This window comes from Vicugna pacos, chromosome 3 (genome assembly GCF_048564905.1).
Source record: "Vicugna pacos chromosome 3, VicPac4, whole genome shotgun sequence".
Lineage (NCBI taxonomy): Eukaryota > Metazoa > Chordata > Mammalia > Artiodactyla > Camelidae > Vicugna > Vicugna pacos.
In genome coordinates this window covers 106,885,954-106,911,522 of record NC_132989.1, presented here as the reverse complement: position 1 = coordinate 106,911,522, position 25,569 = coordinate 106,885,954, and the positions used below count along the sequence as shown (strand labels likewise).

General features: G+C 34.4%; 1 protein-coding gene across 1 annotated transcript in view; it reads right to left on the bottom strand.

Moving 5' to 3' along the window:
- CDH18 (cadherin 18) overlaps positions 1 to 25,569 on the bottom strand; it is an 889,079-nt gene that overhangs the window by 46,369 nt on the left and 817,141 nt on the right. Inside the window, exon 9 of the mRNA XM_072958825.1 lies at positions 19,376 to 19,512. Within this exon, the coding sequence (XP_072814926.1) occupies positions 19,376 to 19,512 (137 nt within the window). The remainder of the gene's footprint in view (positions 1 to 19,375; positions 19,513 to 25,569) is intronic.

Below are 25,569 nucleotides of genomic sequence, written 5' to 3'. Positions count from 1 at the left end.
TGTTTATATCATGTAGATTATTTTCCTCAAAATGTGGTTTCATTCTTTTCCTTTATGAAAATTCACTCAAAATGAAAAACCTTAAATACTACTAAAATATTAAATTGCAGTGATTATAAATTTAATTAAATTATTATATTTATTGCTTCCTGAATTTCATAAATGCCCATGCTTATAAGGATGTGCTAACAAATTGTATTTTTTTTTGTCCTGTTGCTTTGATTTCTATAAAAAGATTTCACTGTAGGCAAATATCTACAAACCAAAACAGTCTGAACTTGTAATAGTTAATGTGGACTGATGATAGAACATTTTAAAATGCATGCATAGTATTTTATTTATGAATAAATATGTTTTCACCATTTCCTTAAACAGGTATATAGAAATAAGTTTTGCAAACAAATAAGTGCTCAAATTAATCAGAAAGATTCCACACAATATGCTTGTTTTGAAACAAAGGTAGTATTGCTATTTTCATTAGCTTTTTAAAAAAATTTTGTTTATGAAAGTCTGTAATGTTTCAGGCAAGAAAAAGAGAATATAATTAATAAATACTAGGAGTTCCTTACTAAAGTGAGTGTTTAATATACATAAGAGTTACTCTATGGATAAAACTATCACAATGTTCAGTATGTGCCTGGTGCCCCAAATAGGCTCTTTTTTCTTTCCTTCCCTTCTTTATATCTTATTTAAATATTAATTGAGAAATCAAGTGTTGTAATCGAAATAATCTGTCACAATGGATAAGAATATATATCTGATATCTAGTAGATTAACCTTCAAACATCTCTTTCCTGTAGTCAAACAAAACGGTTTAAAAATAAAACATTCTGTGAACATTATATGATAGAAAACTAAAGCAACCTTATGTGTTTCAGATCACTTGCTTATTTCATAACAGTTAAAGAAATCTAATACTTGTCTAGAAGCACTGTCAAAAATTATAAGGCAATTAGAAATTCATCACTCAAAACTCATCCCATGTATTTATCTAATTTTTTGTCAGTTTACAGTATAAAATCTTATTAATGTTCTTTCTGATCCTATAAAGATCCCAGACTGAAGTGCATTAATTAAAATGAATCTCAACTTCCTTAATGACATCATTTTTCTTCTGGTTACCCATAGATCCTCCAACAGTTCCAATTCCTTTAGTATTACTGCCTGAGACTAATATAAATTGGAAGATTCGAAATTTTAAGTCGTACTTTTGATTTTATGAATGAATACTGTCTTTGTTCTGCAAATCAGAACTGTAAAGTCAATTTCACCTCTATGTGAAATTAATTATATTGGGATGTTCTTAAGTATTTGCTATTGATTATGAAATAAATTAAAAATAGGTTTTTAAAAATGTCTATTAAAATGTCACAATTGGTCCATTCAGTTATATTAAAGAATCTAACACATGGAACAACTATTTTCTACTTTTAGTAATAATGCAGAGTTTAACATTTATCTTCCATCTTGGTCTCTTCCTCCACAATGTCTGTGAACCCTTCTACTTTTATCTTTGTTAGAATTCCCAAAATTCAGCTTGTGATCAACTGTTCTGCTGTCCTTTGAACTTATATTTGCCATCATAATTTTATGCTGACTAAAAATTCACTAATGAAATAAAACATCATTTTATATTCTTTTTCTTTTTCTGAGTGAGGAATATAAGGATAATAAAAATTTTCTTATCAGATACAGTCAACACCTGAAAGGGGTTTGTCAATCATAGCAAAATAGCTAACACAAGAAATCATTAATACAAATGATATATATATGTATATAGCTGAAACACTTGTATTGAAATATTTGAATACATAATTATTAAAAAATCTTGGAATTCTGGGTGTAGAGATAAAGTCTTAGCTCTGAGAATGGATCTGCTGTTGCTTGGGCTCACTGTCAGTGTCACCATTCCTGTAAAAAGCACATGCACTGCATCATGTACGAATCCAAAACTGATTTAGTCCAAGAGAAGGACAATGTGAAGATAAATCTGAAATACTTTAAGTACACCAACACTCTTAGAAATTCCCTGAAATTTTATAATGGTCTCCTTTTTCTTCTAAATTGCAGTGTATTTCTAGCAAGTCATTTTTATCAAGTCTTAGGAAAACTTAAAGCTTAAACTACACAAATCCTCATTCTATTATGCACATATGTCATATTATTTAATGTAATATTTAAATAAATTATGGAATTACAATGACAAGTTCAACAGGCTTTGAAATAGAATTCAAGAAAGGAAACTTTGTATTTTGGCCAGGAATTAGCAACTGATACCAGACTGACCTGCTATCATATATGACTGTAAAACTGAACAAAATACTGTTCTCAGAGCATTGGATAGACAACAAAGAACTATGCTCCTTGAGAGAAGAGAGACATACAAACAGAGCCCTAGGACTCCTTCCAGTTTTGATAATACATTCACCACGGCCAAGTCTGTATCTGCCTGGAGGGAAAGACTGGCTATTTAACATTTTCAAATCAACGAATTTAATTCACTGCACATACATGTAATTGTTTCAATAGATGCAGAAAAAAATAGCAAAATGTATCACCTATTTTTAAATTAAAAAGAAAAAAAAAAACACTCAGCAAGCTAAGACTAGAAGGAACTTCCCAATCTGAATATTGTCTGCACCAAAACCTATAATTGTCATCACTGAATGTTTTAACCAAAGGCTCAGAAAAAAGGCAGGGTACTTTCTGCACTTCTCCTGAACATTGGATTGAAGGTTATAGTCAGTATAATTAAGGATGAAGAAAAAAATCATCATATCAATTGTAAAGTAAGAAACAAATCTATATTTCTTCACAGATCACATGATCATCCATGTACCAAATAATCTTCCCAAAGATTTAGAACTAATATGAGTTAACAATATTATAGGCTACAAGTTCGTATGAACAGGTATTTCTATAAGACTAAAAATAAAGGAACATTTAAATATCAAATTTATATAACATAAAAAATCTAATAAATAATGTATGTTCAATATTTGCCTGCTGCTGAAACCTACAAATTTTATTAAAAGAAATTTAGAATACCTAGATACCTGGAGACATGTTACATTCATGGATAGAAGCTTCAGTATTTTTGAGATGTCCATTCTCTCGAAACTGAATTATAGATCTAATGGAGTACCAATCAAAATTCTACTTCACATTGTTGAAGAATTTGACAAGTTGATTCTAAAACTTATATGTAAAAGAAATGGTCCTAAATTAGCCCAAGCAATTTTAAAAGAGAAGAAAGCTGTTGGAAAACTCACATTTTCTGATGTTGTGTTACTATATAGCCATAGTAGTGAAGATAATGGAATTGGTAATAAGACATGTCTTATACCAATTATATACATGTATATTATATATATTTGTGTATATATAATATATATAAAACTGATGATATGCACAGAAGACAGTTCAGCGTGTTTATAGTAAAAGTTGTCATGATAAGTAAACAGAGAAATATTAGCATTTATAACAAATAGTGGGTGTGTTGTAAATTTATATGTTAAGTAAATTATACTGGACCCTTATCTCTCATTATACATAAAATATGACTCAAAGTGAACCCTAGATCAAAATATAAAGCCTTAAATATACATATATAATAACTAACAGGGTAAGTGTTTTATTTCCATGTGTTTAGCAAATAATTCTTAGATAATACACTAAAATCAAGAATCATAAAATAAACCAAAAATATACATTGCAATTTTCAAAAAATATTCCCTTCCTTGAAAAGTACTGTTTATTAAGGAAGCACTGTTTATTAAATATTCTGTAAAGTACTGTTTATTAAGAAAATGAAAAGATAAGACACAGAAGATGAGAAAATACTTGAAAAGCACACTGCTGATAAAGTCATCTATCCATAATATATTACATCTCAAAGCTAAATTATAAAAAGCTGAACGTTATAAAAATGTGCAAAAATTTTAACAGAAAATTCTTCACAGCAGATATATAGATATAAGTTCATAAAAACATTGTCAACATGACTAGCCTGTGGTGAAATGCAAACTGAAGCAATGTTATGTCCCTTAACACTTCCTAGAATGTGGGGGGGGGTGGGGGATACACTGACAATGTCAAAGCTGAAGTGCAGCTGCCGGTGGCAATGCAGTTATACAGCCACTTTGGGAAACAGGCATGGCTTCCTAACTTCAATAGACTATTAGCCCAATAACCCCACCTCTACCTATTAACCCAAAGTAAATTAAAACACATGTCCACATACAATTTGATTAAAAATATTGATGGAAGCTTTATTCAGAATAGCTAAAAACTGGAAACAAGTCATATTTCCATCGACAGATGTAAAAATAAAGTGTTGGATATATACACATAAGAGAATAATAGCAACTACATGTTGACATAATGTCATGGACAAAGATCAAAAGCATATGCTACACGAAAAGAGCCAGTCAAGAGAGTCTATATGTTTTCTCTTTCGTTTTTATTACATCTAAAAAAAAAAAAAAAAAGGAAAACTATAGACTCAGAAATCAGATCAGTAGTTTTTAAAATTTGTAACTGGGAGAAGGCAAGTCATTTCAGAGAGAACTTCCTGAGGTGATGGAACAATGCTCCACCATGATTGTGGATCGGAATGTGATCGTGTGGATGTGTGCATTTGAAAGCCCACTGAGATATAATAAGATCTGTACATTTAAGTACATGTCAATATTATTTAGTTTTTTAAAAAATCACTTAGTTAAGGAGAATAGAATGCTCATACATCCTAGAGAGAATCCTATTCTAACTACCAGCGTACAGCTGATTGTGGGCATCAACTAAGTTTTACACAAAATAAATCACAGTTAAAAGAGTTTAGTGAATGTATTTCAACAGTGCTCCAATTGTAAAGTTATTTTCTAGATGTCTACATAGGTGCTAGAATATTTTATCATTATTTGCAATGATCTATAAAAATGCATTTCCATCTTTTTCATCTGTGTGCTATTTTCTGGTGGTTTCCAAAAGTTAATAAGGTCTCTTATTAATAAGATTAATACGTAATAAGGTAACAGTAAGTAACAATAAAATTAATAAGTAATAAAGTAAAAGGTCTCTAAGCCCCATAAAGACGTATCAAGTAATGACTGATGTATTTAGCATGTATTTCAGTCAAATTTATGATAATGACACGAGCTGACTATTATGACACCACGTGCCAGATACTGGGTGAAGAAGCTTCGTCTAGCCCTTACTGGCATCCTTCATTACAGATAAGAAAATATGTAATATTTTTGCTAAATAATTTCCCCAAGTTCCAGCCATGTGTAATGAACAGAAACAGAATTTAACTAGAGCCGGTCTTACTTCGGATTTAGTAGTCTTAAACATTATGCATTACTGCCTACAAAGATAATCTAAGGACTTTATTGATAATGCAATGATAATTAATTAGATATAAATCAATGCCTTTCATAAGCAGAGAAGTAAAAATGGAGAAGTATATGTAAGGAACACAATAAAAACGCCAGAGCAGTCTACATTTATTTAAAAAATCTCTAAAATATGTTCAGATTCATATAGAAGATATTAGAACATCTCTTCTATAATTTTTAAATCCTTCAAATTTCAAATAACATGAAAGGTGAGACTTGGGACAGTTAACGTAATTTTGGAACTGAATACAAACATCTTTTAGAGTGGAATTTTCCTGCATAAAATGAAATGTGTTGGTTAAGAGATCTTCACCTCACATATTAAACATACATATTAATCTCTAAGTCAATCGTTGAATATAGTTACATATTTATTAAAAACAGGTTAAATATTCTCTTTTTGAAAAACATTTGAGAATACTGCTAGAAATATATGCTCTTGGTATGTGCACCCAAGGGATATATACATAGAGACATTTTTCACATTTGCAATACGAAACATGTATAAGATGCATAAGATACATTATATCAGCAATATTAACAATACCTGAGGCTACAGAAAACTGAAAACAACCCAAAGCCTTTGGAAGTTGTATGAAGTTGTTAAAATAGATTTATTTTCTCATCATAGTGAAAATGAATAAACTTTTTCTGTACTTTTTGACATGGATGAATCTCAAAAACAGCACTGAAAAAAATTCACAGAAGTGCATATTTGGCTCATTTATATTTTCAATGCCCATGAGCCAACAAATATAAGGATAGTTATACACATAAATATAGATAAACAGCTTAACTGTATTTGGTAAAATTATAGAAAAAACACAGGAACGGATAACACAAAATTCAATCTTGATGCGCTCCATATAGAACGGAGAGGGATGTCACAGAGATGCGAAGCTTATTTCTTCAAGGTGGGTGGCTCTCTAATTAGTGTTCATTTTATACCTCAACCTGACTATATACTTAAAATGTCAATATACATGATAAATATTATAATGCCAATTGAAAAATAATTGGTCCAGTTTTTTAAATATATCTGTATATTAAGCAGAGATATATGTGTATCTTTACATACACACATCTTAGACACTCATTATTTCAAATTATGTTCTAATTACCAACTAAGCACAATTTTCATAGTTTTATTTATCAATATCTTTCTTTAGGGGTCGTACAATTTGTATTTTTATAAAACATTTCCTATTCAAAGGCATAGTGATGAAATCTACATTTCATTTAAGGTTTAATTTTTATATTCTACAAATAAGAAATACTTAGTTTTTATGGTTGGAGGTAGGTAAGTTAGTTCACTTTCATTTTCAAAGCCAGATGACATAATCCTGCTTTCAGCTGTTTGTTGAAGTGTCCGTCCGTTCTCCACATTGGCCTGCAAATAACTCTGTCTTATAGCAATTTGATTGTATGGTTTTCAAACGATGCAACTTGTATCAACACATTTTTTTTCAAAATTGCTATATGGTTTAGTATATCATCAATATTAGTACATTTTGCTTTATGTGTTTGAAAATTACATGTATTTTTCAAGTCCACTGAACTATATATATGTATGTATGTGTATATATATATTATATATATATAATATATATAGTCAAATATCAAATGTTTCTCTTTTGTTCTTTGAAATAGTTTTATCATTACTCATTCCCAGTTTCCAAGAGAGATCTGTTACCAGTTTCCCCCAACATTATGGTTTTTTTGTTTGTTTGTTTATTTTGAATCTATTTTATTAGGTTCATTCAAGTTTCAAATGGGTGCATCACCCTTGTGATACATCCTACATGTTAATATGAGATGACATTCTTATCATCATGATAGCTTTCTGTTTTAAAGTATATTTTCTCTGATACTAACATAGTTCTGCCAGGTTTCTTTTGTTAGAATTGTCTATTTTTTTTAAATTCTATTATTTTAAAACTCTCTCTACCTTTACATCTCATTATTTATCTATTATGAGTAGCATAAATATAACTTGTTTTTCTTATTTTACTCCAGTACAGTAATGCTATTTATTTATCTTACTTATGCCACTTTGGCTATTAATGTGTATTTTTACTACTTTATTATGTGTTTCAGATTTGTCTTAATTTTTCTGTTTTCATCCCTTTGTAATGTTACTTTCCAGTAGATTGTTTAAGGTTTTATTATTATTCCATTTCTCCTCTAATTTTAAATCTGTGTACTAAATTTACTTTCTTTACTCTAGAAATGTTAACATGCTTTTGTTAACTCAGGAAAATCTAAAACAATTGGTATCTTTAGTCTCTTCCTGAATACTATAACTTTAAATGCTTTAATTTCAGTGCAGTCTCACAACTTCATGCCTATAAGATATGGTGATGATGATGAAGCTTGTGGTCTTGTTAATCTGTCAAAGTTGACATTTTATGTTATTACATAGTCAGTATCCTCACATGTACTGCTTTCCTTGTCATCATTCCTTACTGGGTCTTCCTTTTGAGATAATTTTCTTTCTTTCTAACACATTTTAAAGTAACAATATTAACCTCCTCAACTGTAGTCGTTTGAAAATATGTCTGTTTCACACTTGTCAAAGAGTTAGTGAGGCCAAGGTGATCTGAAATGACGTGTAAGAAGTGTCACATACACAATTTCTGATAGGTAGCGCTTTCACATTTTCATTCCCTCCACCCAGAACTAAAGTGAAAACAGAACACATGCCCCATCTTTACTCTTTTTGTTTGGCAGGATGTGACACGTGTGTGTGTGTGTGTGTGTGTGTATCTTCATTTAATCTTTTATGAGTGCCATGTTTTGGAATGTTTGGGAGTATTTCATCATACTGAAAAAAAAGCTACAGAGTATTACTTATGATTTAAAAGAAACATTATGGCAGATTAAAGGAGGCTAAGTCAAAAAAAAAAAAACTATTTAGAAAGCTACTGTAGTACTCCAGTGGAAGTGACGGTTGTTAGGACAGCGATGGGAGTGATGGAGATGGTAAGACGTGGTTCACTCATGGGTATTTTTTAAAGTATAGCTGGCAGAAGAATGTCTGAGGAATTGGATGCACAGCATGACAAAAAGAGAAGAGCCACACACGACTCTGGGTGATCTGCAGAGCAATCTGAAGACTGTGACCGTCACTGCTGAAGTGGAGAAGGTCTCTGGGGGAGTAGGTGTACAGAGAAATTGGATTCTGAGGAAGATATTTACTTGAATCATATTGGATTTGAGATCTCTGTGAGGAGATATTAAAGTGGTTAATGTGATATCCAGGGGAGAAGTGCCCAAGTTGCTGCAGATTTAAATTTGAGAGCCATCAATATGTAGATGCCACAAAAGTCCATTCTATTGAATGGGATTACGTGGGCAGTAACTCAAGACAGGTCTGAGGTCTGAAAATCAGATGCCCCACAATTCAATGAATAAAGAAATGGGGAAGAAGTAATCAACACACTGAGCTAGAAGAATCGGAGACAGAATCAGAGAATGATGTGCCCTTTAGCTAAAGAAAGAACTTGTTTCTTAAAGGAGTTGTCAATTGTGACAAATGTTGAAAAATTTTTGAGCAAATGGAGGAATGAGAATTAGACTTTGGATTTTGCAGTGTGAAGGACAAGGGTAATTTTGGTGAAGTTATGAAGACAAAAAACTTTTTAGAGTGCATTTTAAAGAGTATGAGAGTAGAGAAAAGGCAGGCTGTTAATACAGACAATTCCTTCAAGGGGTTTTTCAGGAAACGGAATGAAATAATAGAGATGTCTCTGGAGGGAAACATTTGGTCAAGGTAGGTTTTCAGTTTTCAGTTTTCGTTTCTTGAATTGACCTTATTTGCAGTAGAAAACAAAGGCTGTTTTTGAGGACAGGGGAATTATGTATCAGATAAGGAAAAATAAAGATACAGGGAAGAGGAGAAATTATTAACAGTGCGATGTCTAAGAGTGAGCAAGAAAGGATGTGATTCAGAGCACACACAGAGGGGTGGCCATAAGCATGGCACGGAGAGCTCATTCACACTAGTGGGATTTTTAAAATTAATTATTTATGGGATTACTGCTCATGGGACTAGTTAGGTTGGTAGACACGATAGAAGAAAAATGTAGAAACGCCTTTCCGATTGGTCTTGTTTTGTGTTATTGAAGATCATCTAATGCATGTAAGGGAATTAGGAGAAGAATTGAAAAACTGTAGATGGAGGAAAACTATAAAATACATATTTAGCAGTACTATATATAATTACTTGAGTTGTTTGAGTTTCTTTTCAATCAACACGTATTCTAATTCTTCTAGAATTTGATCCTGAAATCAGGAAAGTGTAATTAGTAATCCTTCAATGTATCGACTTACTGGATACACAATGACGAAAAAATAGAATGTCTTAGACATTATAATTGTCTGATCAAACTCCTCCTTGTGTGTAGGATCCAAAAGGTTTGAATAGAATTTCTGCAAGTGAAGACAGATATATAGACCTTGAAAGTTCTGAGACAATATAGACAATCCCACACTTTTTGTCACACTAATTAATGAAATTATGGGCACATTTCATGTATTATATATAATTTTTAAAGACAGTGAATTGAGATTAGTTCATAAATTGCTTAATTGGGAGCACCATTCTTAGTGGTTATGCAAAATGATTATTTATCTCACCTTGGATGTGAATGAGGATGAGTGTATCTCAATTTAAAGTGATATTCATTCCGTTACTATACTAAAAGTTAACATAGTACTTGTTGCTTATTACTATAATCTAACAACACTAAAGCAAAATGCGAGATAAAAAAGAATGCAGGGAAGGAAAACAATCCCAGAGAAATGGAGACACAGACCTGATCAAATGAAGCCTAACGCCCAGTTTACCTATGAAACTTGCAGGCAGGTACATGAATCAACAAAGTTATTCTAAATCTCAGAACAAACTGAATTATTTTTAGATATTTTGAAGTAATCTGTCATATGGCATTAGGTAACTAATACATTGACATATGGATGTATAAAAAATTTCAGAAAATATTTTATTGTAGTACTTTGGATCATTGGTTAAAGCAGTTATCAATTTATTCGTGCGTTAGTCCCTTTGTGTGCTAAGGGGGAAATACCCACTAGGATTCTTTTGTGTGTTAAGGGAAACTGCTAATATGAATACACTTGTGGAAGACAAATTTTATGGACCAAAATAAGCACACTGACAAGAATAAAAGAATATGTAGAAGCCAAAGGGACTTAAAAACCACCCACTCTTCAGTAACGGGGTTTTACATTGTTAGATGCAGCTGCTAACAAAAATTAATTTCAGATTAAAAGGCAACAAGGAACGAGTTCATAAAATTTAAATTTAATTTCCAGGACCTGAAGTTGACAAGTGGACTAAATTTGAAATGTGTGGATCCTACTCTTTGAATACATTTGCATGAGAATTATGAAAACAAATGAGAAACATTTAATGAATAAAGAATATGGAAACACTGGTTTCTGGACTTGAGTTACATGGAGAGAAAAAGTGAAACAGGGAGCTAGGCAAATATTCATATCAATTCACAAAACATGAGCTCGTTTCTGTTCTTGCTGAAACCATGAACTCTGGTTACAGCAGGACCTTTTGGACTCATTAAAGTATGAATAAATAAGCACCTCCCTGACCTTGGATCCTTTGGGAGTACAACCGTCATGCAAGCAACTAATGAGACAAAGTCCCATTTTGGTGTATTGATCAGGTGGAATACATCCTTGCATTTAATGCACAGAACAAGGCGAAACAGAATATTCTAGGTGAAATGGGAAACATATAGTTTAGTGATGACTGCATTTTGTAGTGAGTGATGGAGGTGTTCGGTAGTTAAGGTAGGTGGAGAAATGAGGGCAGAGGATATTCATGAATTTAACAAAATTTTATTAACCCAGTTCTATGTCTCAGGAAATTTACTAAATATTTGGCAATACTATGATGAACAAAGATGAAAGAGACCTGATTCGTAGACTTGAGATGTTGACCATCCAGAAAAAGTGAAAATATTACAATAAAACGTGGTAAGTGCTCTATGTAAGACTGATAAGTGACGTCATTTTAAGGCAGGCATGCAGTTAGAGTATAGAAGGGAAGGAGCTGTAAAATTTGCCTGAGACGTTGAGAAAAAATTCACAGGTGTGACATTCGAAAGACTTCTTAAAAGAAAACTGCTGTTTGTAAAGCAGAAGAAAAATGAGAAGAGGGCTTTGAGAGATGGAAAGACGATACAATTATTGAAACAACATGGCCTGTTTGAGGGTCTGTGCCTAAAAGCATGATACACATTTTTCAGAGGATTCAGCTGAGACTAGAGGGCCAAATATTATAAAGAAAAGCCACGTATGACCTACATGGAGTTTATTCCTCAGGCAATCAGGATCCTGTGTGTGCGCGCGCACGCACGCACGCATGCTCATGAGATTAGTCCTAAATAGATCAAACCGTTATTAAAAACCATGTTTCTTAAACTTAATTTACATTAGAATCACATTGGTGAGTGGTTCTCAAACCTTACCCTTCATGAGCATCGCATAGACAGCCAGATAAAACCCAGGATATTGGACCATAATGAGACTCAGATTCATGGGGTCCCCAGATATTTGGTCAAACACTATTTTGTGTGTGTTTGTAAGAGTGTTTCTGGATAAGATTAACATTTAAATTGGAAGACCGAGTAAAGTAGATTGTTCTCTACTATGTGAGTGGGTTTCATCCAGTTAATTGAAGACTTGAATGGAACAAAAGGCTGAGTCTTCTCTGAATACAAGAGAATTCTCTTGCCTGATGGTTTCTGAGGTATTGGCTCTTCTGGGTTCTGGCCTTAACACGTGCCCTAGGACATGGGATCTGAGGATTTCAGACCTGCCAGCCTCCGTAACTGGATGAGCCAACATGAGCTAATTCCTTACACTAAATCTCTTTATTGGCTCTGAATCCTATAGGTTCTGTTTGTCTGAAGAACCCTGACTAATCCAGGTCCAGCTGACAGCAGAATGCAGTTTAACCTTTACTCATCCTTCATCTCAAGACTGAATCCATGCGTTATCCTTTCTTTGACATCTCCACTCATCCTCTTAGAGAGACTAAGCAACCATGTTTTATGTTTCTCTAGTCCCTAAAAAGCACAGTAATTATTCATAATGCAATTATATGCTTACTTTGTCTTTTGTATGAGACTCTTAAATTCCTCAAGAACCAAATATGTCTTCAATACCATTAGTGCCTAAATCACTACACTACCTGGCAAGTATCATTGATGAATGCATTTCGAGTGAGTCAGTTAATGTATACTTTAGGATAAAGGTGATAAAGCACATCACACCAGAGTACTGGGATGGATACTAAGGAAGTAGAACATTCCAAGAGGAGGAGAATGATTAATATAGTCAAATATCACAAAGAAATCAAGGGGAAATAATAAAGAAAATATACTCATTGGATTTAGCTATTAAGAAGAATGATCATAATGGCAGATTTTAAAACACAGTTGGGACAAAATATACATTATCCTGCACTGAGGCTCTAACAAAGAAATGGAGGGAGATGATGAGAAATTCACTTGGAAAAAATATATTAAGAACTACTTTTTGAGTACCTAATAGAGCTGTTACTGTACTAAGAAGTCATATAGAAGGACAGGTAAACCGCAGCATACAGGTTTGAAAGGATATGTACTATCCAGTAGTAGTAGTAGTAGTAGTAGTAGTAGTAGTAGTAATAATAATAATAATAATAATAATAATAATAATAATAATAATAATAATAATAACCTTGCCAAATTTTTACAGATATTTTAGGGTCATGGTAGGTAGAATTCTAAAGATGCCAGCACAAGATTCCTGTCCTTGGTTATTCAACTTAATATGAATCTGAATACTGTTGTGAAGGGATTTTTGCAGATAAAATTAAAGTCCCAAGTCATTTGACCTTAAAATATAGAGTTTATCTGGGTGGGCCTGACCCAATCAGGTGAAGGCCACTAAAAGCAGAGACTTTCTCCAGATGGCAGCAGAAGAGAAAGTTAAAGAAATTCAGGCATAAGAAGGACATGACACACAGTCACTTGTTTGAAGAAGGTGGGGGCTATATGCGGAGGAAGGCCAGCAGCCTCTAAGAGGAGAGAGATGACCAAGTTGACAACTAGAAAAAAAAAGGGAGACCCACATCCTCAAGGAAGTGGATTCTGACAGAAAGAACGAGCATTAAATCAGATTCTTCACGAAGTAAGCCAGAAAGAGAAAGAAAAATATCATATGATATTGCTTACATGTAGAGTCTAAAAAAACAAACAAACAAACAAACAGACTTATTTACAAAACAGAAACAGATTCACAGACCTAGAAAACAAACATGAGTACTGGGGGGGAAGGTGTGGGAAGGGGTAAACTGAGAGCTCGAGATTTGCAGATACTAACTAATATGTATAAAATAAACAACAAATTTATGCTGTATAGCACAGGAAACTTTATTCAATATCTTGTAGTAACTTATGGTGAAAAAGAATGCAAAAACAAATATATGTATGTTCCTATGTGACTGAAGCCTTGTGCTGTACCTCAGAAATTGACACAACATTGTAAACTGATTATACTTCAATGAAAATAAATAAGTAAGTAAGTAAGTAAATAATCAGATTCTTCCCTGGAGCCTCCCAATAAGAGCCCAGCCCAGCTGACACATGACTTCAGTCTTTCCAGATCTAAAGCAGAGAATGCAGCTGAACCCTCCTGGATTTCTGCCCTACAGAAATCATATGAGTATTTGTTACACATTAATGGAAGAGTCATAGAAGTTATCAAATAGCTGTATTATGAATTACATTGCTGCCGGTAACAGAAATGTTCCACAGGTATTTATTTAGAACGTTCTCTTCCCCAGAGACTGTGACACCTGATAAGAAGGCAACACTTTCTATTCCCCTGAGCAGAGACAACATATTGAATTCATTTGATTCTTAGTGTGTTCTTTAAAATGCTGAAAATAATCTTATGTCACAGAACGCATTTTAAAAATAAGTAACAGAATAAACCTCAATCAATTCAAATACCTGACTGGTACTTAGGTCCCATGGACATCGATTTCCATGGAGGACCATGTTAGGATGAGTGCAGATCTAGGAACCAAAATATTTAGATTCATGTTTTGTATGAGTCTCATGTTCTTTTATCTAAAAAAATGAGAATGATACCTTTCCTCTCTATTTCACAGAGATTTCTGTTAGGATGACACGTCTGTAAAGTGCTCCCTGCAAGGACAAATAGCAGCTGGTTACATTTAGCTGCAGCAGCAAAAGATGTCACAGACCAGATCCATGTTTCCTGCCTTTCCTGCATGACTAGGCAGCTGCAAAAATGCTTTGACCCAGAACCACAGGATGAAAGAAGGCAGAGCCAAACACCATGTAATTAACAGCTGCATTGCGCCTGCGCTCTGCCTGCCTGCTCAAAGGATGCTCACTTCAGCTGTGACAACCCTCAACCTTCACACTGGCCCTCTAGCATGAGGCCTGTTCACCTCAAGGAAGGGGGCAACATTTTTTGTTTTGGTTTGTGTGTGTGTGTGTTTTGCTTTGTTTTGTTTTGGCACAGAGTTGCTTTGCTTTTATTTTCTCTTAAATTCTGGTTCATTTCTTCACCTGCCCAGATGAGGCCCCTTTCTCTTACTTGCACAAACCCCTAGGTAGGATGAATAGGTATTTTAAAACATTGACTCCTAATTGTAACTCCTTAGAACAACAGTCTCCTCAAAACCGTTAGATTAAGATTTTTAAAAATCTGTTTTCTGTTCATGAAAGACACTGTCCAGAGGATGAGAAGACAAGACACTGACTGGGAGAAAATATTTGCAAAAGACATATCTGATAAATCAGTTATCCAAAACATGCAAATAACTCTTAGAATTCATCAAGAAAACAACCTGATTCAAAAATGGTTCAAAGGCCTTAATAAACACCTCGCCAAACAAAACATACAGATGGCAAATAAGCATATGAAAAGATGCTCCACATATATGTCAGGAAAATACAAATTAAAACAACAGGATACCATTATATATCCATTAAAGTGTCCCAAATCCAGGGAACACTAACAACACCAAATGCTAGGGAGGAAGTGGAGCAACAGGAACTCTTATTCATTCATATCTGGTGGGTATGTAAAATGGCACAGCCACTTTGTAAGACATTTTGTCAATTTCTTACAAAACTAAACATACTCTCCCCATATGATACAGCAATTGCACATTTTGGTATTAGCTCAAAGGAGCTGAAAACTTCTGTCGACATGAAAACCTAGACATGAATGCTTATAGCAGCTTTATTTCATCATTATCAAGAACTTGGAAACAACCAAGATTGTCTTCAGTAGATGGATGAGTAAAGAAACTGTGGTACATCCTAACAATGGAATATTAGTGAATGTTAAAAAGAAATGAGCAATCAAGACATGAAAAGACATGGTGGAATCTTAAATCTATATTACTAAGGAAAAGAAGCCATTCTGAAAGGCAACATGTTGTATAAATCCAACAACATGACATTCTGGAAGAGGCCAAACTAGGGAGCCAATAAAAAGATCAGTGGTTACCTGGGGTAGGGATGGGGAGACATGAATGGGCAGAGCACAGAAGATTTTTAGTGCAGTCAAAATACTCTATATGATACTATCATGATGAGAACATGCCATTATACAGCTGTCCAAACCCAAAGGAGACCAAGAATGAACCTCAAATTAAACCATGGACTTGGTTGATTATGACGTGTCAATATAGGTTCATCAATTATAACAAATGTATCACTCCGGTGGGAGATGTTGATAGTCGAGGATGCTAAGCACGTGTAGGTGCTGGGGGGATATGGGAGATCTCCATACATTCTTCTCGATTTTGCTGTGAACCTAAAACTTCACTAAAAAAATAAAACCTTAAAAAAATCCTGTTTGAAAAAGTATCCACAACAGAATACACTAGAAAATAGTTGGATGACATGGCTCATGTTGAAATTAATGCTTACAAGCAATTGTACCTGGAAGGGCTTCCAACTCTATTTCATAGACACTGAAGTCAAGCAATCCGTAAGTGGATGTGCACTTTTCTAAACAGTGTCTCCCAATATGGCTATAAAATCTTAACTATTGCTCATTCTTTCTACATACCTGTTTATGATTAGGATTAAATTATATCTTAGTAATGCTCATTGAGATATCTCTAAGGCTTTTTTATTACCATCCATAAAATTCAGGATATTATGTTTTACTTAGTAGATGTGTATTAACTCATTTCCCGTATGAAGTACCAAAAAGTGGTTTAAAAAAAAAACTTAGTAAGTATATCTTTAAGATGTTACTTTAGCAAAAATGAACATTTCCTTTGGTAATGATTGAAAACAGTAGAGTTTTTATGATATACATGAACTCATGTATGTTTATAAATCAGCTTCTGCTTGATGCAAACATTATTTGGACTGAGGTGAGATTTAGAAACAATCTAAAGTACGGCCTCTGATTAAAATACCCCTGTAATTGAACTAGATGCTATTTTTAAAAGTTCCTATTGTTTCCAACAAGCAAATATCATTCTCTCCAGGGATTCCTACCTTCCGTCTTCTATCCATGGAGCTTGTTCCCAAGAACTACACACTATTTATGGAACCTTTCAAATGTCTTTATCATTTCCTTTTGAATATATCAATCCATTTATTCCTTTATTTTAAAACTAATTTTCAATGAGCCTTTATCATGTGACAGTCATTTTGTTGTCCTTGGGTGACTAAGAACATGCAATTCTAGGTCTAGTCTCGTTATGTTGAAAATGAATATTAACCAGAATGATAACAAGTGAACCCACTCATGTATTCTTTATAATGCTCATTTTAAAGTAATTAGTGATGCTTATTTTCAAAGAGAACATTATGTCGAAAAAATTATCTAAATGGAAACCACTTGAGTTGATTTTTCAGATGCAAAACATGAAAAATTCAGGTAGAACAAGAGAAGACTGGAGTGGTTTAATTACTGATTTGTAATAAAGAGCATTATAAAAGTACATAAACCACAATGAGCTATCACCCCATGCCCACTAGAATGGATATAATCAAAAAGGTATGTAATGATAAACATTGATAACAATATAGAGAAATTGGAACCCTCATACAGAGATGGTATGAATGTAAAATGTAGCAACTTTGGAAGACAGTCTGGTTGCTCGTCCAAAGTTTAAATATAGAGTTTCTGTGTGACCTCGTAATTCCACTCTTAGGTACACACCCAAGAGAAATGAAAACCCATCCATATGGAGATACTCATAGTCATGTTCATAACAGCATTATTCAAACTAGGCAAGAAGTAGAAACAGCCCAAACATCTGCCCTGATAGATAAAGTGACAAAGGGACAAATAAAATGTAGTATATCCGTATAGTGGAATATTTTTTAGCAATAAGAACGAATGAAACACTGCTACATGCTACAGTGTAAATGAACTTTGAAAATACCGCGCTGAGCGAAGTAAGCCAGTCACAAAGGACCACGGGTCATATGATTCTTTTATATGAAATGCTATAGACTGAATGTTCATGTTCCCTTGCCAAAATTCAGAGTGGAACACTCATCTGTGAGATTAGTGCCTCCAGAGAGATTCTTTGCCCTTGTACCAGGTGAGTTCACCAGAAGGAGGCAGCCACTTATGAACCTGGACTGGGTTTTCACCAGATAGTAAAGCTGTTGCCCCTTAATCTTGGACTTCCAGCCTCCAGAACTGTGAGAAATAAATGTTTGTTGTTTGAAGCACTCAGTTTATGGCATTTTGTTATATTGGCCCAAACAGACTAAGACGTCTATAGAAACTGGAAGCAGATTAGTGGCTTCTTGAGTTGAGGCACAAGGAGTGGGGTTTAAACGGTGATGACCAAGGGGTACAGGATTTCTTTCTGAAATCATGAATATATTCTAAAACAGACTGTAGTGATTGATGCACAAGTCTGAATATACTAAAAGTCATTAAACTGTACCCTTTGAAAGGGTGAATTGCATGATTTGTAAATTATTTATAAATGAAGTTTCAATTTTTTTAAATTTCTCATACCTTCTGAGGACAAGCAAAAGAGAACATAATTACTTTTTACATAGCACTGTTTTCTTAATGTGAAGTATTCTTAATTTTAATATATTTATAGTTCTCTTGTGAATATGTAGAAATCTTTTAAAATTATACATACTTTCTGCATACAATGCTAAACTTGGGGCAATTTGTACCTCTGGTTTATTTCTCAACATGTAAAGAAAGATTTCATTTTCATGACAGTAAATCCGTTTTCCTAGCATTTTATTCTAATTTCATTTGAACATAGTCATGCACATCTTTTTGAACTCAGAGATAATTATTGGTATTTATGCTTTTTTCAAAACCTAGGTATTTAGCATAATGCCATGCTCTGGATGAGGATGAGACAAGAGCCTTCCTCAGCTGTGTATGATATACTTCTCTTAAAAGGGACACAGACCTGCCCGTGGAAATCCCAAGAGTTATTCTTTTACTGTAAAAGTTTGATGTTAATTGAAGCTGGAGGAGGGGTGCTTTATTGATAAAATAATTCAAGTACAATGTTAAGATTTTCTTCTCTTCTTTTTATTTTCCTAAACCGTTTCGCCGCATATGAAGTATTCCTCTTCTACTTAAGTAAGGCATAGGCACATAACAAAGCAAGTCTCACAATTACGAAGAGAACCAAGTATTTTGACTCAGTGATGCAGACTAAGTGTTCTGTGATGCCAACTTTCCACCACTATGAGGGGATTAAAGTAAAGGAAAAGGTATAAGATTTATTCACTGTATCTGACAATGAATAATTGTGTCTACTGCATTCTGTGCACTCTGCTCGCCCCTGGCATAAACAATAAAAGTGGCAAAAGCCTTGCTCTGGAGAAGATCTCAGTATAAATCTTCATGTATAAGTGACTTCTTTCCTATGATAATAAAATAAAGACGTTTACCATTTTCTGAAGCAGCAACTGTGATGTTGTACCACGGAGTTTCCTCTCTATCAAGGACCTTGGTGGTCTTAATGGTTCCAGTGTTGGCATCAATGTTGAAAAATCTGTCATCTTCAGCTTTGTAGTCGATGAAATATCTAGAGAAACAAATAGATACATTTTCTTTTACCCGACGCTATAATAAAGAAAAGAAAACTGAATCAAGGGAGGTATTAATCTAATACATTCAAGTATTGAAACATGCATTTTTACTTTCCATATTTGGCTCTTAAGATTTGCCTGGCCATTTTATATTTGCATAGAACTGATATCAATTATTTTTCTGTCACTCGTTTTTTCTGTCACTTCAATTACTAACTCAAAAAGTTTAAAACATACACCTACTAGACTCCATGAACAAAAGCACAGTAATTAATGAGGGAGAGACCAAAAAAAAAAAACTTCTCTGTGAAGCCTACAGTCCACTGGAAAAAATAAAACTTTGATTAAACTTCTCATTGTTATATGTACAGTTTTTTTTAAGGATAACAGATGTTAGAGATTAATTTATCTTGGAATTTCATTATACCTGAAGTTGGAAGATAAACACAAAGTGAAAAACAAAACATTTTAATTAATTACCGTTGTGTCTCCATCACTTAGCATCTTCTCTTAGTCAAAGAGTAAAAGAATGAATAAACAGGAAGTAGGTTGCTTTACTGACCACACATCTTCTTCCCTGCCAAGCTCATGTAATTGTGCATGGCTTTCTTACCTTAGATTTGGCCCCCAGCTTACTTTGGCAACGGAATGAGTGGAAAGTGATGGTGCCCTGTTCCATATTTGGGTTTAGGTGTCCTGAGACTTTGCAAGTTCCCTCTTACACTCTACCACTGCCAGAAGAAGATCATGCCAGGGCTAGTCCACTGGTTCCCAGAAGAAAGGTGAGAGACATAGGGTTGGCCCAGTTCAGATTCCCCACCTAGCGCAGAGCTACCTAATAAATGAGCAGATGCATGATGGAATGCACTGGGGGTACGCAGAGCTGGCAAACAAAAGCCAGTCTGGTTCAGCTGATCCCAGCTGACTCAGACACACACACCATGGCTATAAATTACTTTTTTCTATACCCCTGAGTTGTGGGGTTTTACATTATTCAACAAGTTAATTAACATAAATCTGAATAAATAATATAGTAAACAATCATTATATTGTTACCCCCAAAAAAGGAAAAGACCTCAGTCCTTGTCTTACCTAAGGACAAGATTTCAGATGGGAGACGCATTGCATAGTGAAAGATTTTTGAAGGACTTATTTAGGAAAAGAAAAATCCACCTTCAAGAGTGGGAGGCGGGCTGATCCAAGGGAGGGAAAGTGGTCTTTGTTTTGCCCTCTCTCTCACCCTGGCTTAGAGGCGGCCTTTTGATTGATTGAGGGCTCTTGCCCCTGGAATGCCGAGTCATGTTTGTTTCCTTTGCACAAGTCCTTACCCATGATGTACACAGAAAAACCCGTGTTAGGGGCTACACCACAGTGTTAATTATATTACAATGAGCACTGGGTCGTGTTCCATTAAGTTTTTCAATACTGCATAGTCCTGACTGGTTCTAACCAGTTTCTTGCTGGCCCTCATTTAGAAGAAGTAAAAATCCCTTTCTGCTGGAGGCAGGCATAACCCCAACTTCCCGACCATCCTCCCTCTCCTCCACCTATCTGCCTGGTGCCCCACTTCACTATCTAACAATATGTTCTAGGAAAGTTCCACACCATTCCTCAACGGGTTTAAGGAGGGAGTTTTCTTGTCTCCTTAAACCTCTAATCCTTCATCCCTCTTCATTACTCTTAGCTTAAGTTACATTTCTTCTACGTCTGAAGAAAAAAGAATGAACTGTCATGTGAGAAGTGCAAGGGGAAGAATATTTGAATATAGGGACATAAAGTACAAAGATCCAAAGTGCAGAAAAAGCTTGACGTGGTTCCGTAACAAATGGATGTTTCCATGTAACTGGCAGAATAATGAAGTGATGGCCAGGGGGTAGGACATGCCCGCCCTGTAGCACAAGTCAAGGGTTTTGACTTTTTGATAGAAGCAATGGAAACAATTTAAACAAAATAAATAACAGATCAACTTACGTTCTGAAAAAAAATTCCAGTGGCTACTTTGGAATCTTGGAACACAGAACATTAAAAACAACTCAGAAAAGAAATAATTGTCATCATGGGCACAGGTGGAAAAAAACAAGGAAACGGACAGAAGTGTATAAAATAGTGCTATATTTTGGCTACAACCTATAAAGCTTTTTGTTGGAGTGGCATTAGTGAAAAGAAGAAATCATGAATGATTTTTGTGTTGTGTCTGTGTATTTGATCTAGCATGTAGCTGATAAGCCCATTCAGAGTTAAAGAGGGAAAGAAACAATCCCTTTAGGAGAAAAAGAGTCGGGCAGAAATCAGTGGCTTTGACATGTTATGCCTTGGATGTCAATTAATAAACATGTGGAATAAAAATAGAAAATTAGATGTGGGTCTGGACTTCCAATGTGCTTTCTGAATGAATGGGAAATATACAGCTGAGGATGTATCAGCCTAAATGTACTGTAATGGGAACAATATAATTTCATCTGGGAGAGAATTGTAAGGAAAGGACGTGACAGATGGAGCGGTACAGAACTCCATCTTTGGGTATAAAGCATCCCAGCATCTGCATAGGAGATGCTTCAGGGGACGGTGCAGCTCAGGGGAGAAGGGAAATTGGGCGAGTGGGGTGGTGCAGAAGCCAAGAAAGGAGTGTGGACAGCTGGGGTGAATTCTATAAAGAAGCTGAATGAGGTTAGTAAAGGTTGAATTGGATTTAGCAGGATGGACATCTTTGGCTAACTTGAAAAAGAGTAGTTTCAATAAAATATGAAAGGTTGAAAGTTTTATTGCAATGGATTCAAAAGTATATTGAATGCGAATATATAAAGCCCATGCGTCGTGACGCTTGATTGAATATCGTTACCTGAAGTGAAGGTCAGAAAAATGGTGCCTTATGTCATCAGAGAAGTGGGTTCAACAAATTAATTTTTTCTGATGTGGGAAATAATAGGCATTGTCTTTGCTGGAGAGAATGATCATTTTGAAAGAGGGGAATATCTAAAAAGATAAAAATCGTGAGAATGTGAACAGATTGGTTTCCAGAGCATGAATATTGGGATTTCCATTGAAAGTAACAGAGGAAACTTCTTCCACTTTAACATGGGGAAACACTCGGAATACAGGTGATTGTGGTGATGGAAATATTACAAAATTCATCATACTTTCTAAAACAGATTATAAATATAATTGAAATACAACCCATGCCTCACATAGGCACACGGTGTTAACGCCTATGTAGAACATATTGCTCAACATGAAACCTCATAACAACCTGTGCACAGACAGGCACAGCCATGACAGAAGACATTAATAGCATCCCATAAATCCAGACTATGAAGCATCCCAAGAAACCTAGGAGCTCACTTAATGAAAATAAGACCTGACAAAAACAGAACATATCGCTTGTACCTGTGGGATCAAAACAAGGAACCGGCCATTTTGTGCAGATTGTTCTAATAAAAACTATAGGTTAATGAAAGAAAATTCAACTTGCAAAATCAGTTTAAGCGAGGAAAGACCAAAATATAAAGCAAATCTGATTTGGAGAAGAGACATCAGATCCAGACACTACAGAAGAGTGGTAACGAGATACAGCATTGGGCTTTCACAGAGCATGAGGCCATGGGGCCCTGAAACTGATTTACTTCTTTGACTTGAGTTGATATCACAAAAATCCCCCAAAACAAAAAACAAAAAATCCTCATAATCTCCCTTCCCCTGAGGCTTGTTGCCGAGGATGCAGGAGGATGAGGGCTGAATTGCTTAGACGAGGGAAATCTTGTCAAAGAAAAAGAATAATATTGATTAAAATGTAATCAGTTGGCAATCTGGTTATTACATTGTTTAAAGTAATCTGTCTTCAGGAAACTTTCCATTCGGGGATAGTCTTAGAACAATGGTTTCTGTATTTGAAAGTTGAACCTAAAATTGAAAAATATTATTCAACCTCGAAGCTCCCTGCCGCAGCTATCAGCAAAGCCCAGACGACACTGTTGTCAACATACCCCTATGAAATATGGCAGAATTTGCCTCCTTTTAGAAATCTGATCACTTCAGAACTGTTAGTCTGGAAGAAAATGGGTTTTCTTCTGTTTATAAGGTAAATTAAGATTCTGAAAGTGTGTGGCATCTTTATCAGAACAACCCCCTCTCTTTAAAGCATCCCACAGACAGAGCTTTCTAACATTAAGTGGTAGTATTAGTGTTAAATACTTTTAGAATGAATAGGCTTTTATTTGAATTTGAAAAATATATAATCTATGTTTACATGGTAGATGTAACACGAGGCACATGTCCTCACTCATGTTACTTCTTACTCTTCTTTGCAGCCTAACTCTTGGGAAGTATACAACATAAGGGCTCGCTATACGGGCAATGCTTGAATCCAAAGAGTCTTATTCATGGGGTTGCAACTGAATTTCAACTCAAGTAGAACTAAATAGCTCTGTTTAACTACCCTTGGATTTCTGCCTAGCCACAGTAATAAAAACTCAGAAAAAGGGAAGACAGAAATGTCAGAGAAAAGAAACGATACAGGACTAGGTTGGGGGTAATATGCAGGATCATTCAATGCTAATATTTAAAATTAAGAAGGGACATGTGTCTATGAAACTGTTTATCCAACAACAAAATAGATAAAACATTCTCAGTAGGTATTTTTTGTAATAAAATATTTTTGTAATATTTTTGTAATATTTTTGTAATAAAATATTTTTGTAATATTTTTGTAATAAAATACACTTCCTTTCACAAACTTCAAAAACACACAACACTTAATACTTCATGAACATCTATATACATACATACACATACACACGCACACACATATATTTAGATTTTTGGCAAATGTTAATAGGAATTTGACATTTTTAGATATATCCAGCAAGTATAAAATCAAGTAACCATTTGCCTAGGTGATATAGGTCCTAACTTGGGATTAATTATGAAAGTTGAGGAATTAAGAGTTTTGAGAATTGTATTTTAATATTCTAGTTCACAGCTGTCAAAAATGAACCAATGTAAACTGAGGCTAGAGTATATATAACTGGACAAGATGTTTAAAATATCCTTCAAATTATACTTTTCCTCTTAACGGAAGATTATATGGGGATGATGTATGAGACTTGGAGGAAACACTTACACATGTATGGGTTATTTGCAAAAGCAATCTAATAAGCGATAACAAAAACTAACATTTATGAAGCACTTGCAGTGTACTATATACATGCTTTAAATGTTTCCTAAATATTAGTTTATTACAGACTCAAAAAAACTAGATAAGTACCATTAATAGACCATTTTTGCCGAGAAGAAATCTGATGCAGAGTGATGGAGAATTTTATCCAACTTCAAAGAGCTAGTTAGTGCAAGAGATTAAAAATCAATACAATCCATCAAGTAATATTTATACTTTTTTAAAGTAGATAATATTTGAGGCTTTACCCATTCATTCAATGAATATTTATTTGAAGGAGTAAAAGAGAGGAACAAGAGATATATAAAAGAGAAGAGGTAGCAAGACCTGAGAATTATTTAGACATGGTTTAGTTAGGGAAACAAGTAGGCCAAAAAAAAAAAAAAAAGAAAAGCTATTTGCAAGCTAATATTGAGATCGATGCTCAGACAGTTTAAAATCAGAGGTCAGAGTTAAATTCTAAGCACCAGAAGGCATTAGGGAAAACATGGGTGAGATATCTTAGATCTGGTCTAAAGTGAGGTGTCATTTTTCAGACCACCATTACTTTGTAAGTAAGATAGAAGGAAAGAGTTGGTTATAGATAGGCTACAGACAGAAGTTGATCTCCTTTACCCATACGCTAATGCCCTGATCAATATTACCATCTCCACAGTGTTACCCTAGAGTAATATGAACTTACTTTACAATAAAATATTCTTTGGTAAGGAATGACAATTGATTCAATCATCATCAACTAAGTCATTGAGAGAATGCTTGTGAGAGAGGCGAGAGGGGGTTGGTTGATGGGGACAATTCAACTCATAGTGCATTTTTGATCTAAAATGCAAAGGTCGGCTCACGAAGGTACATAGAGAGAAGAGATGAACAGAAGAGGGGTTTA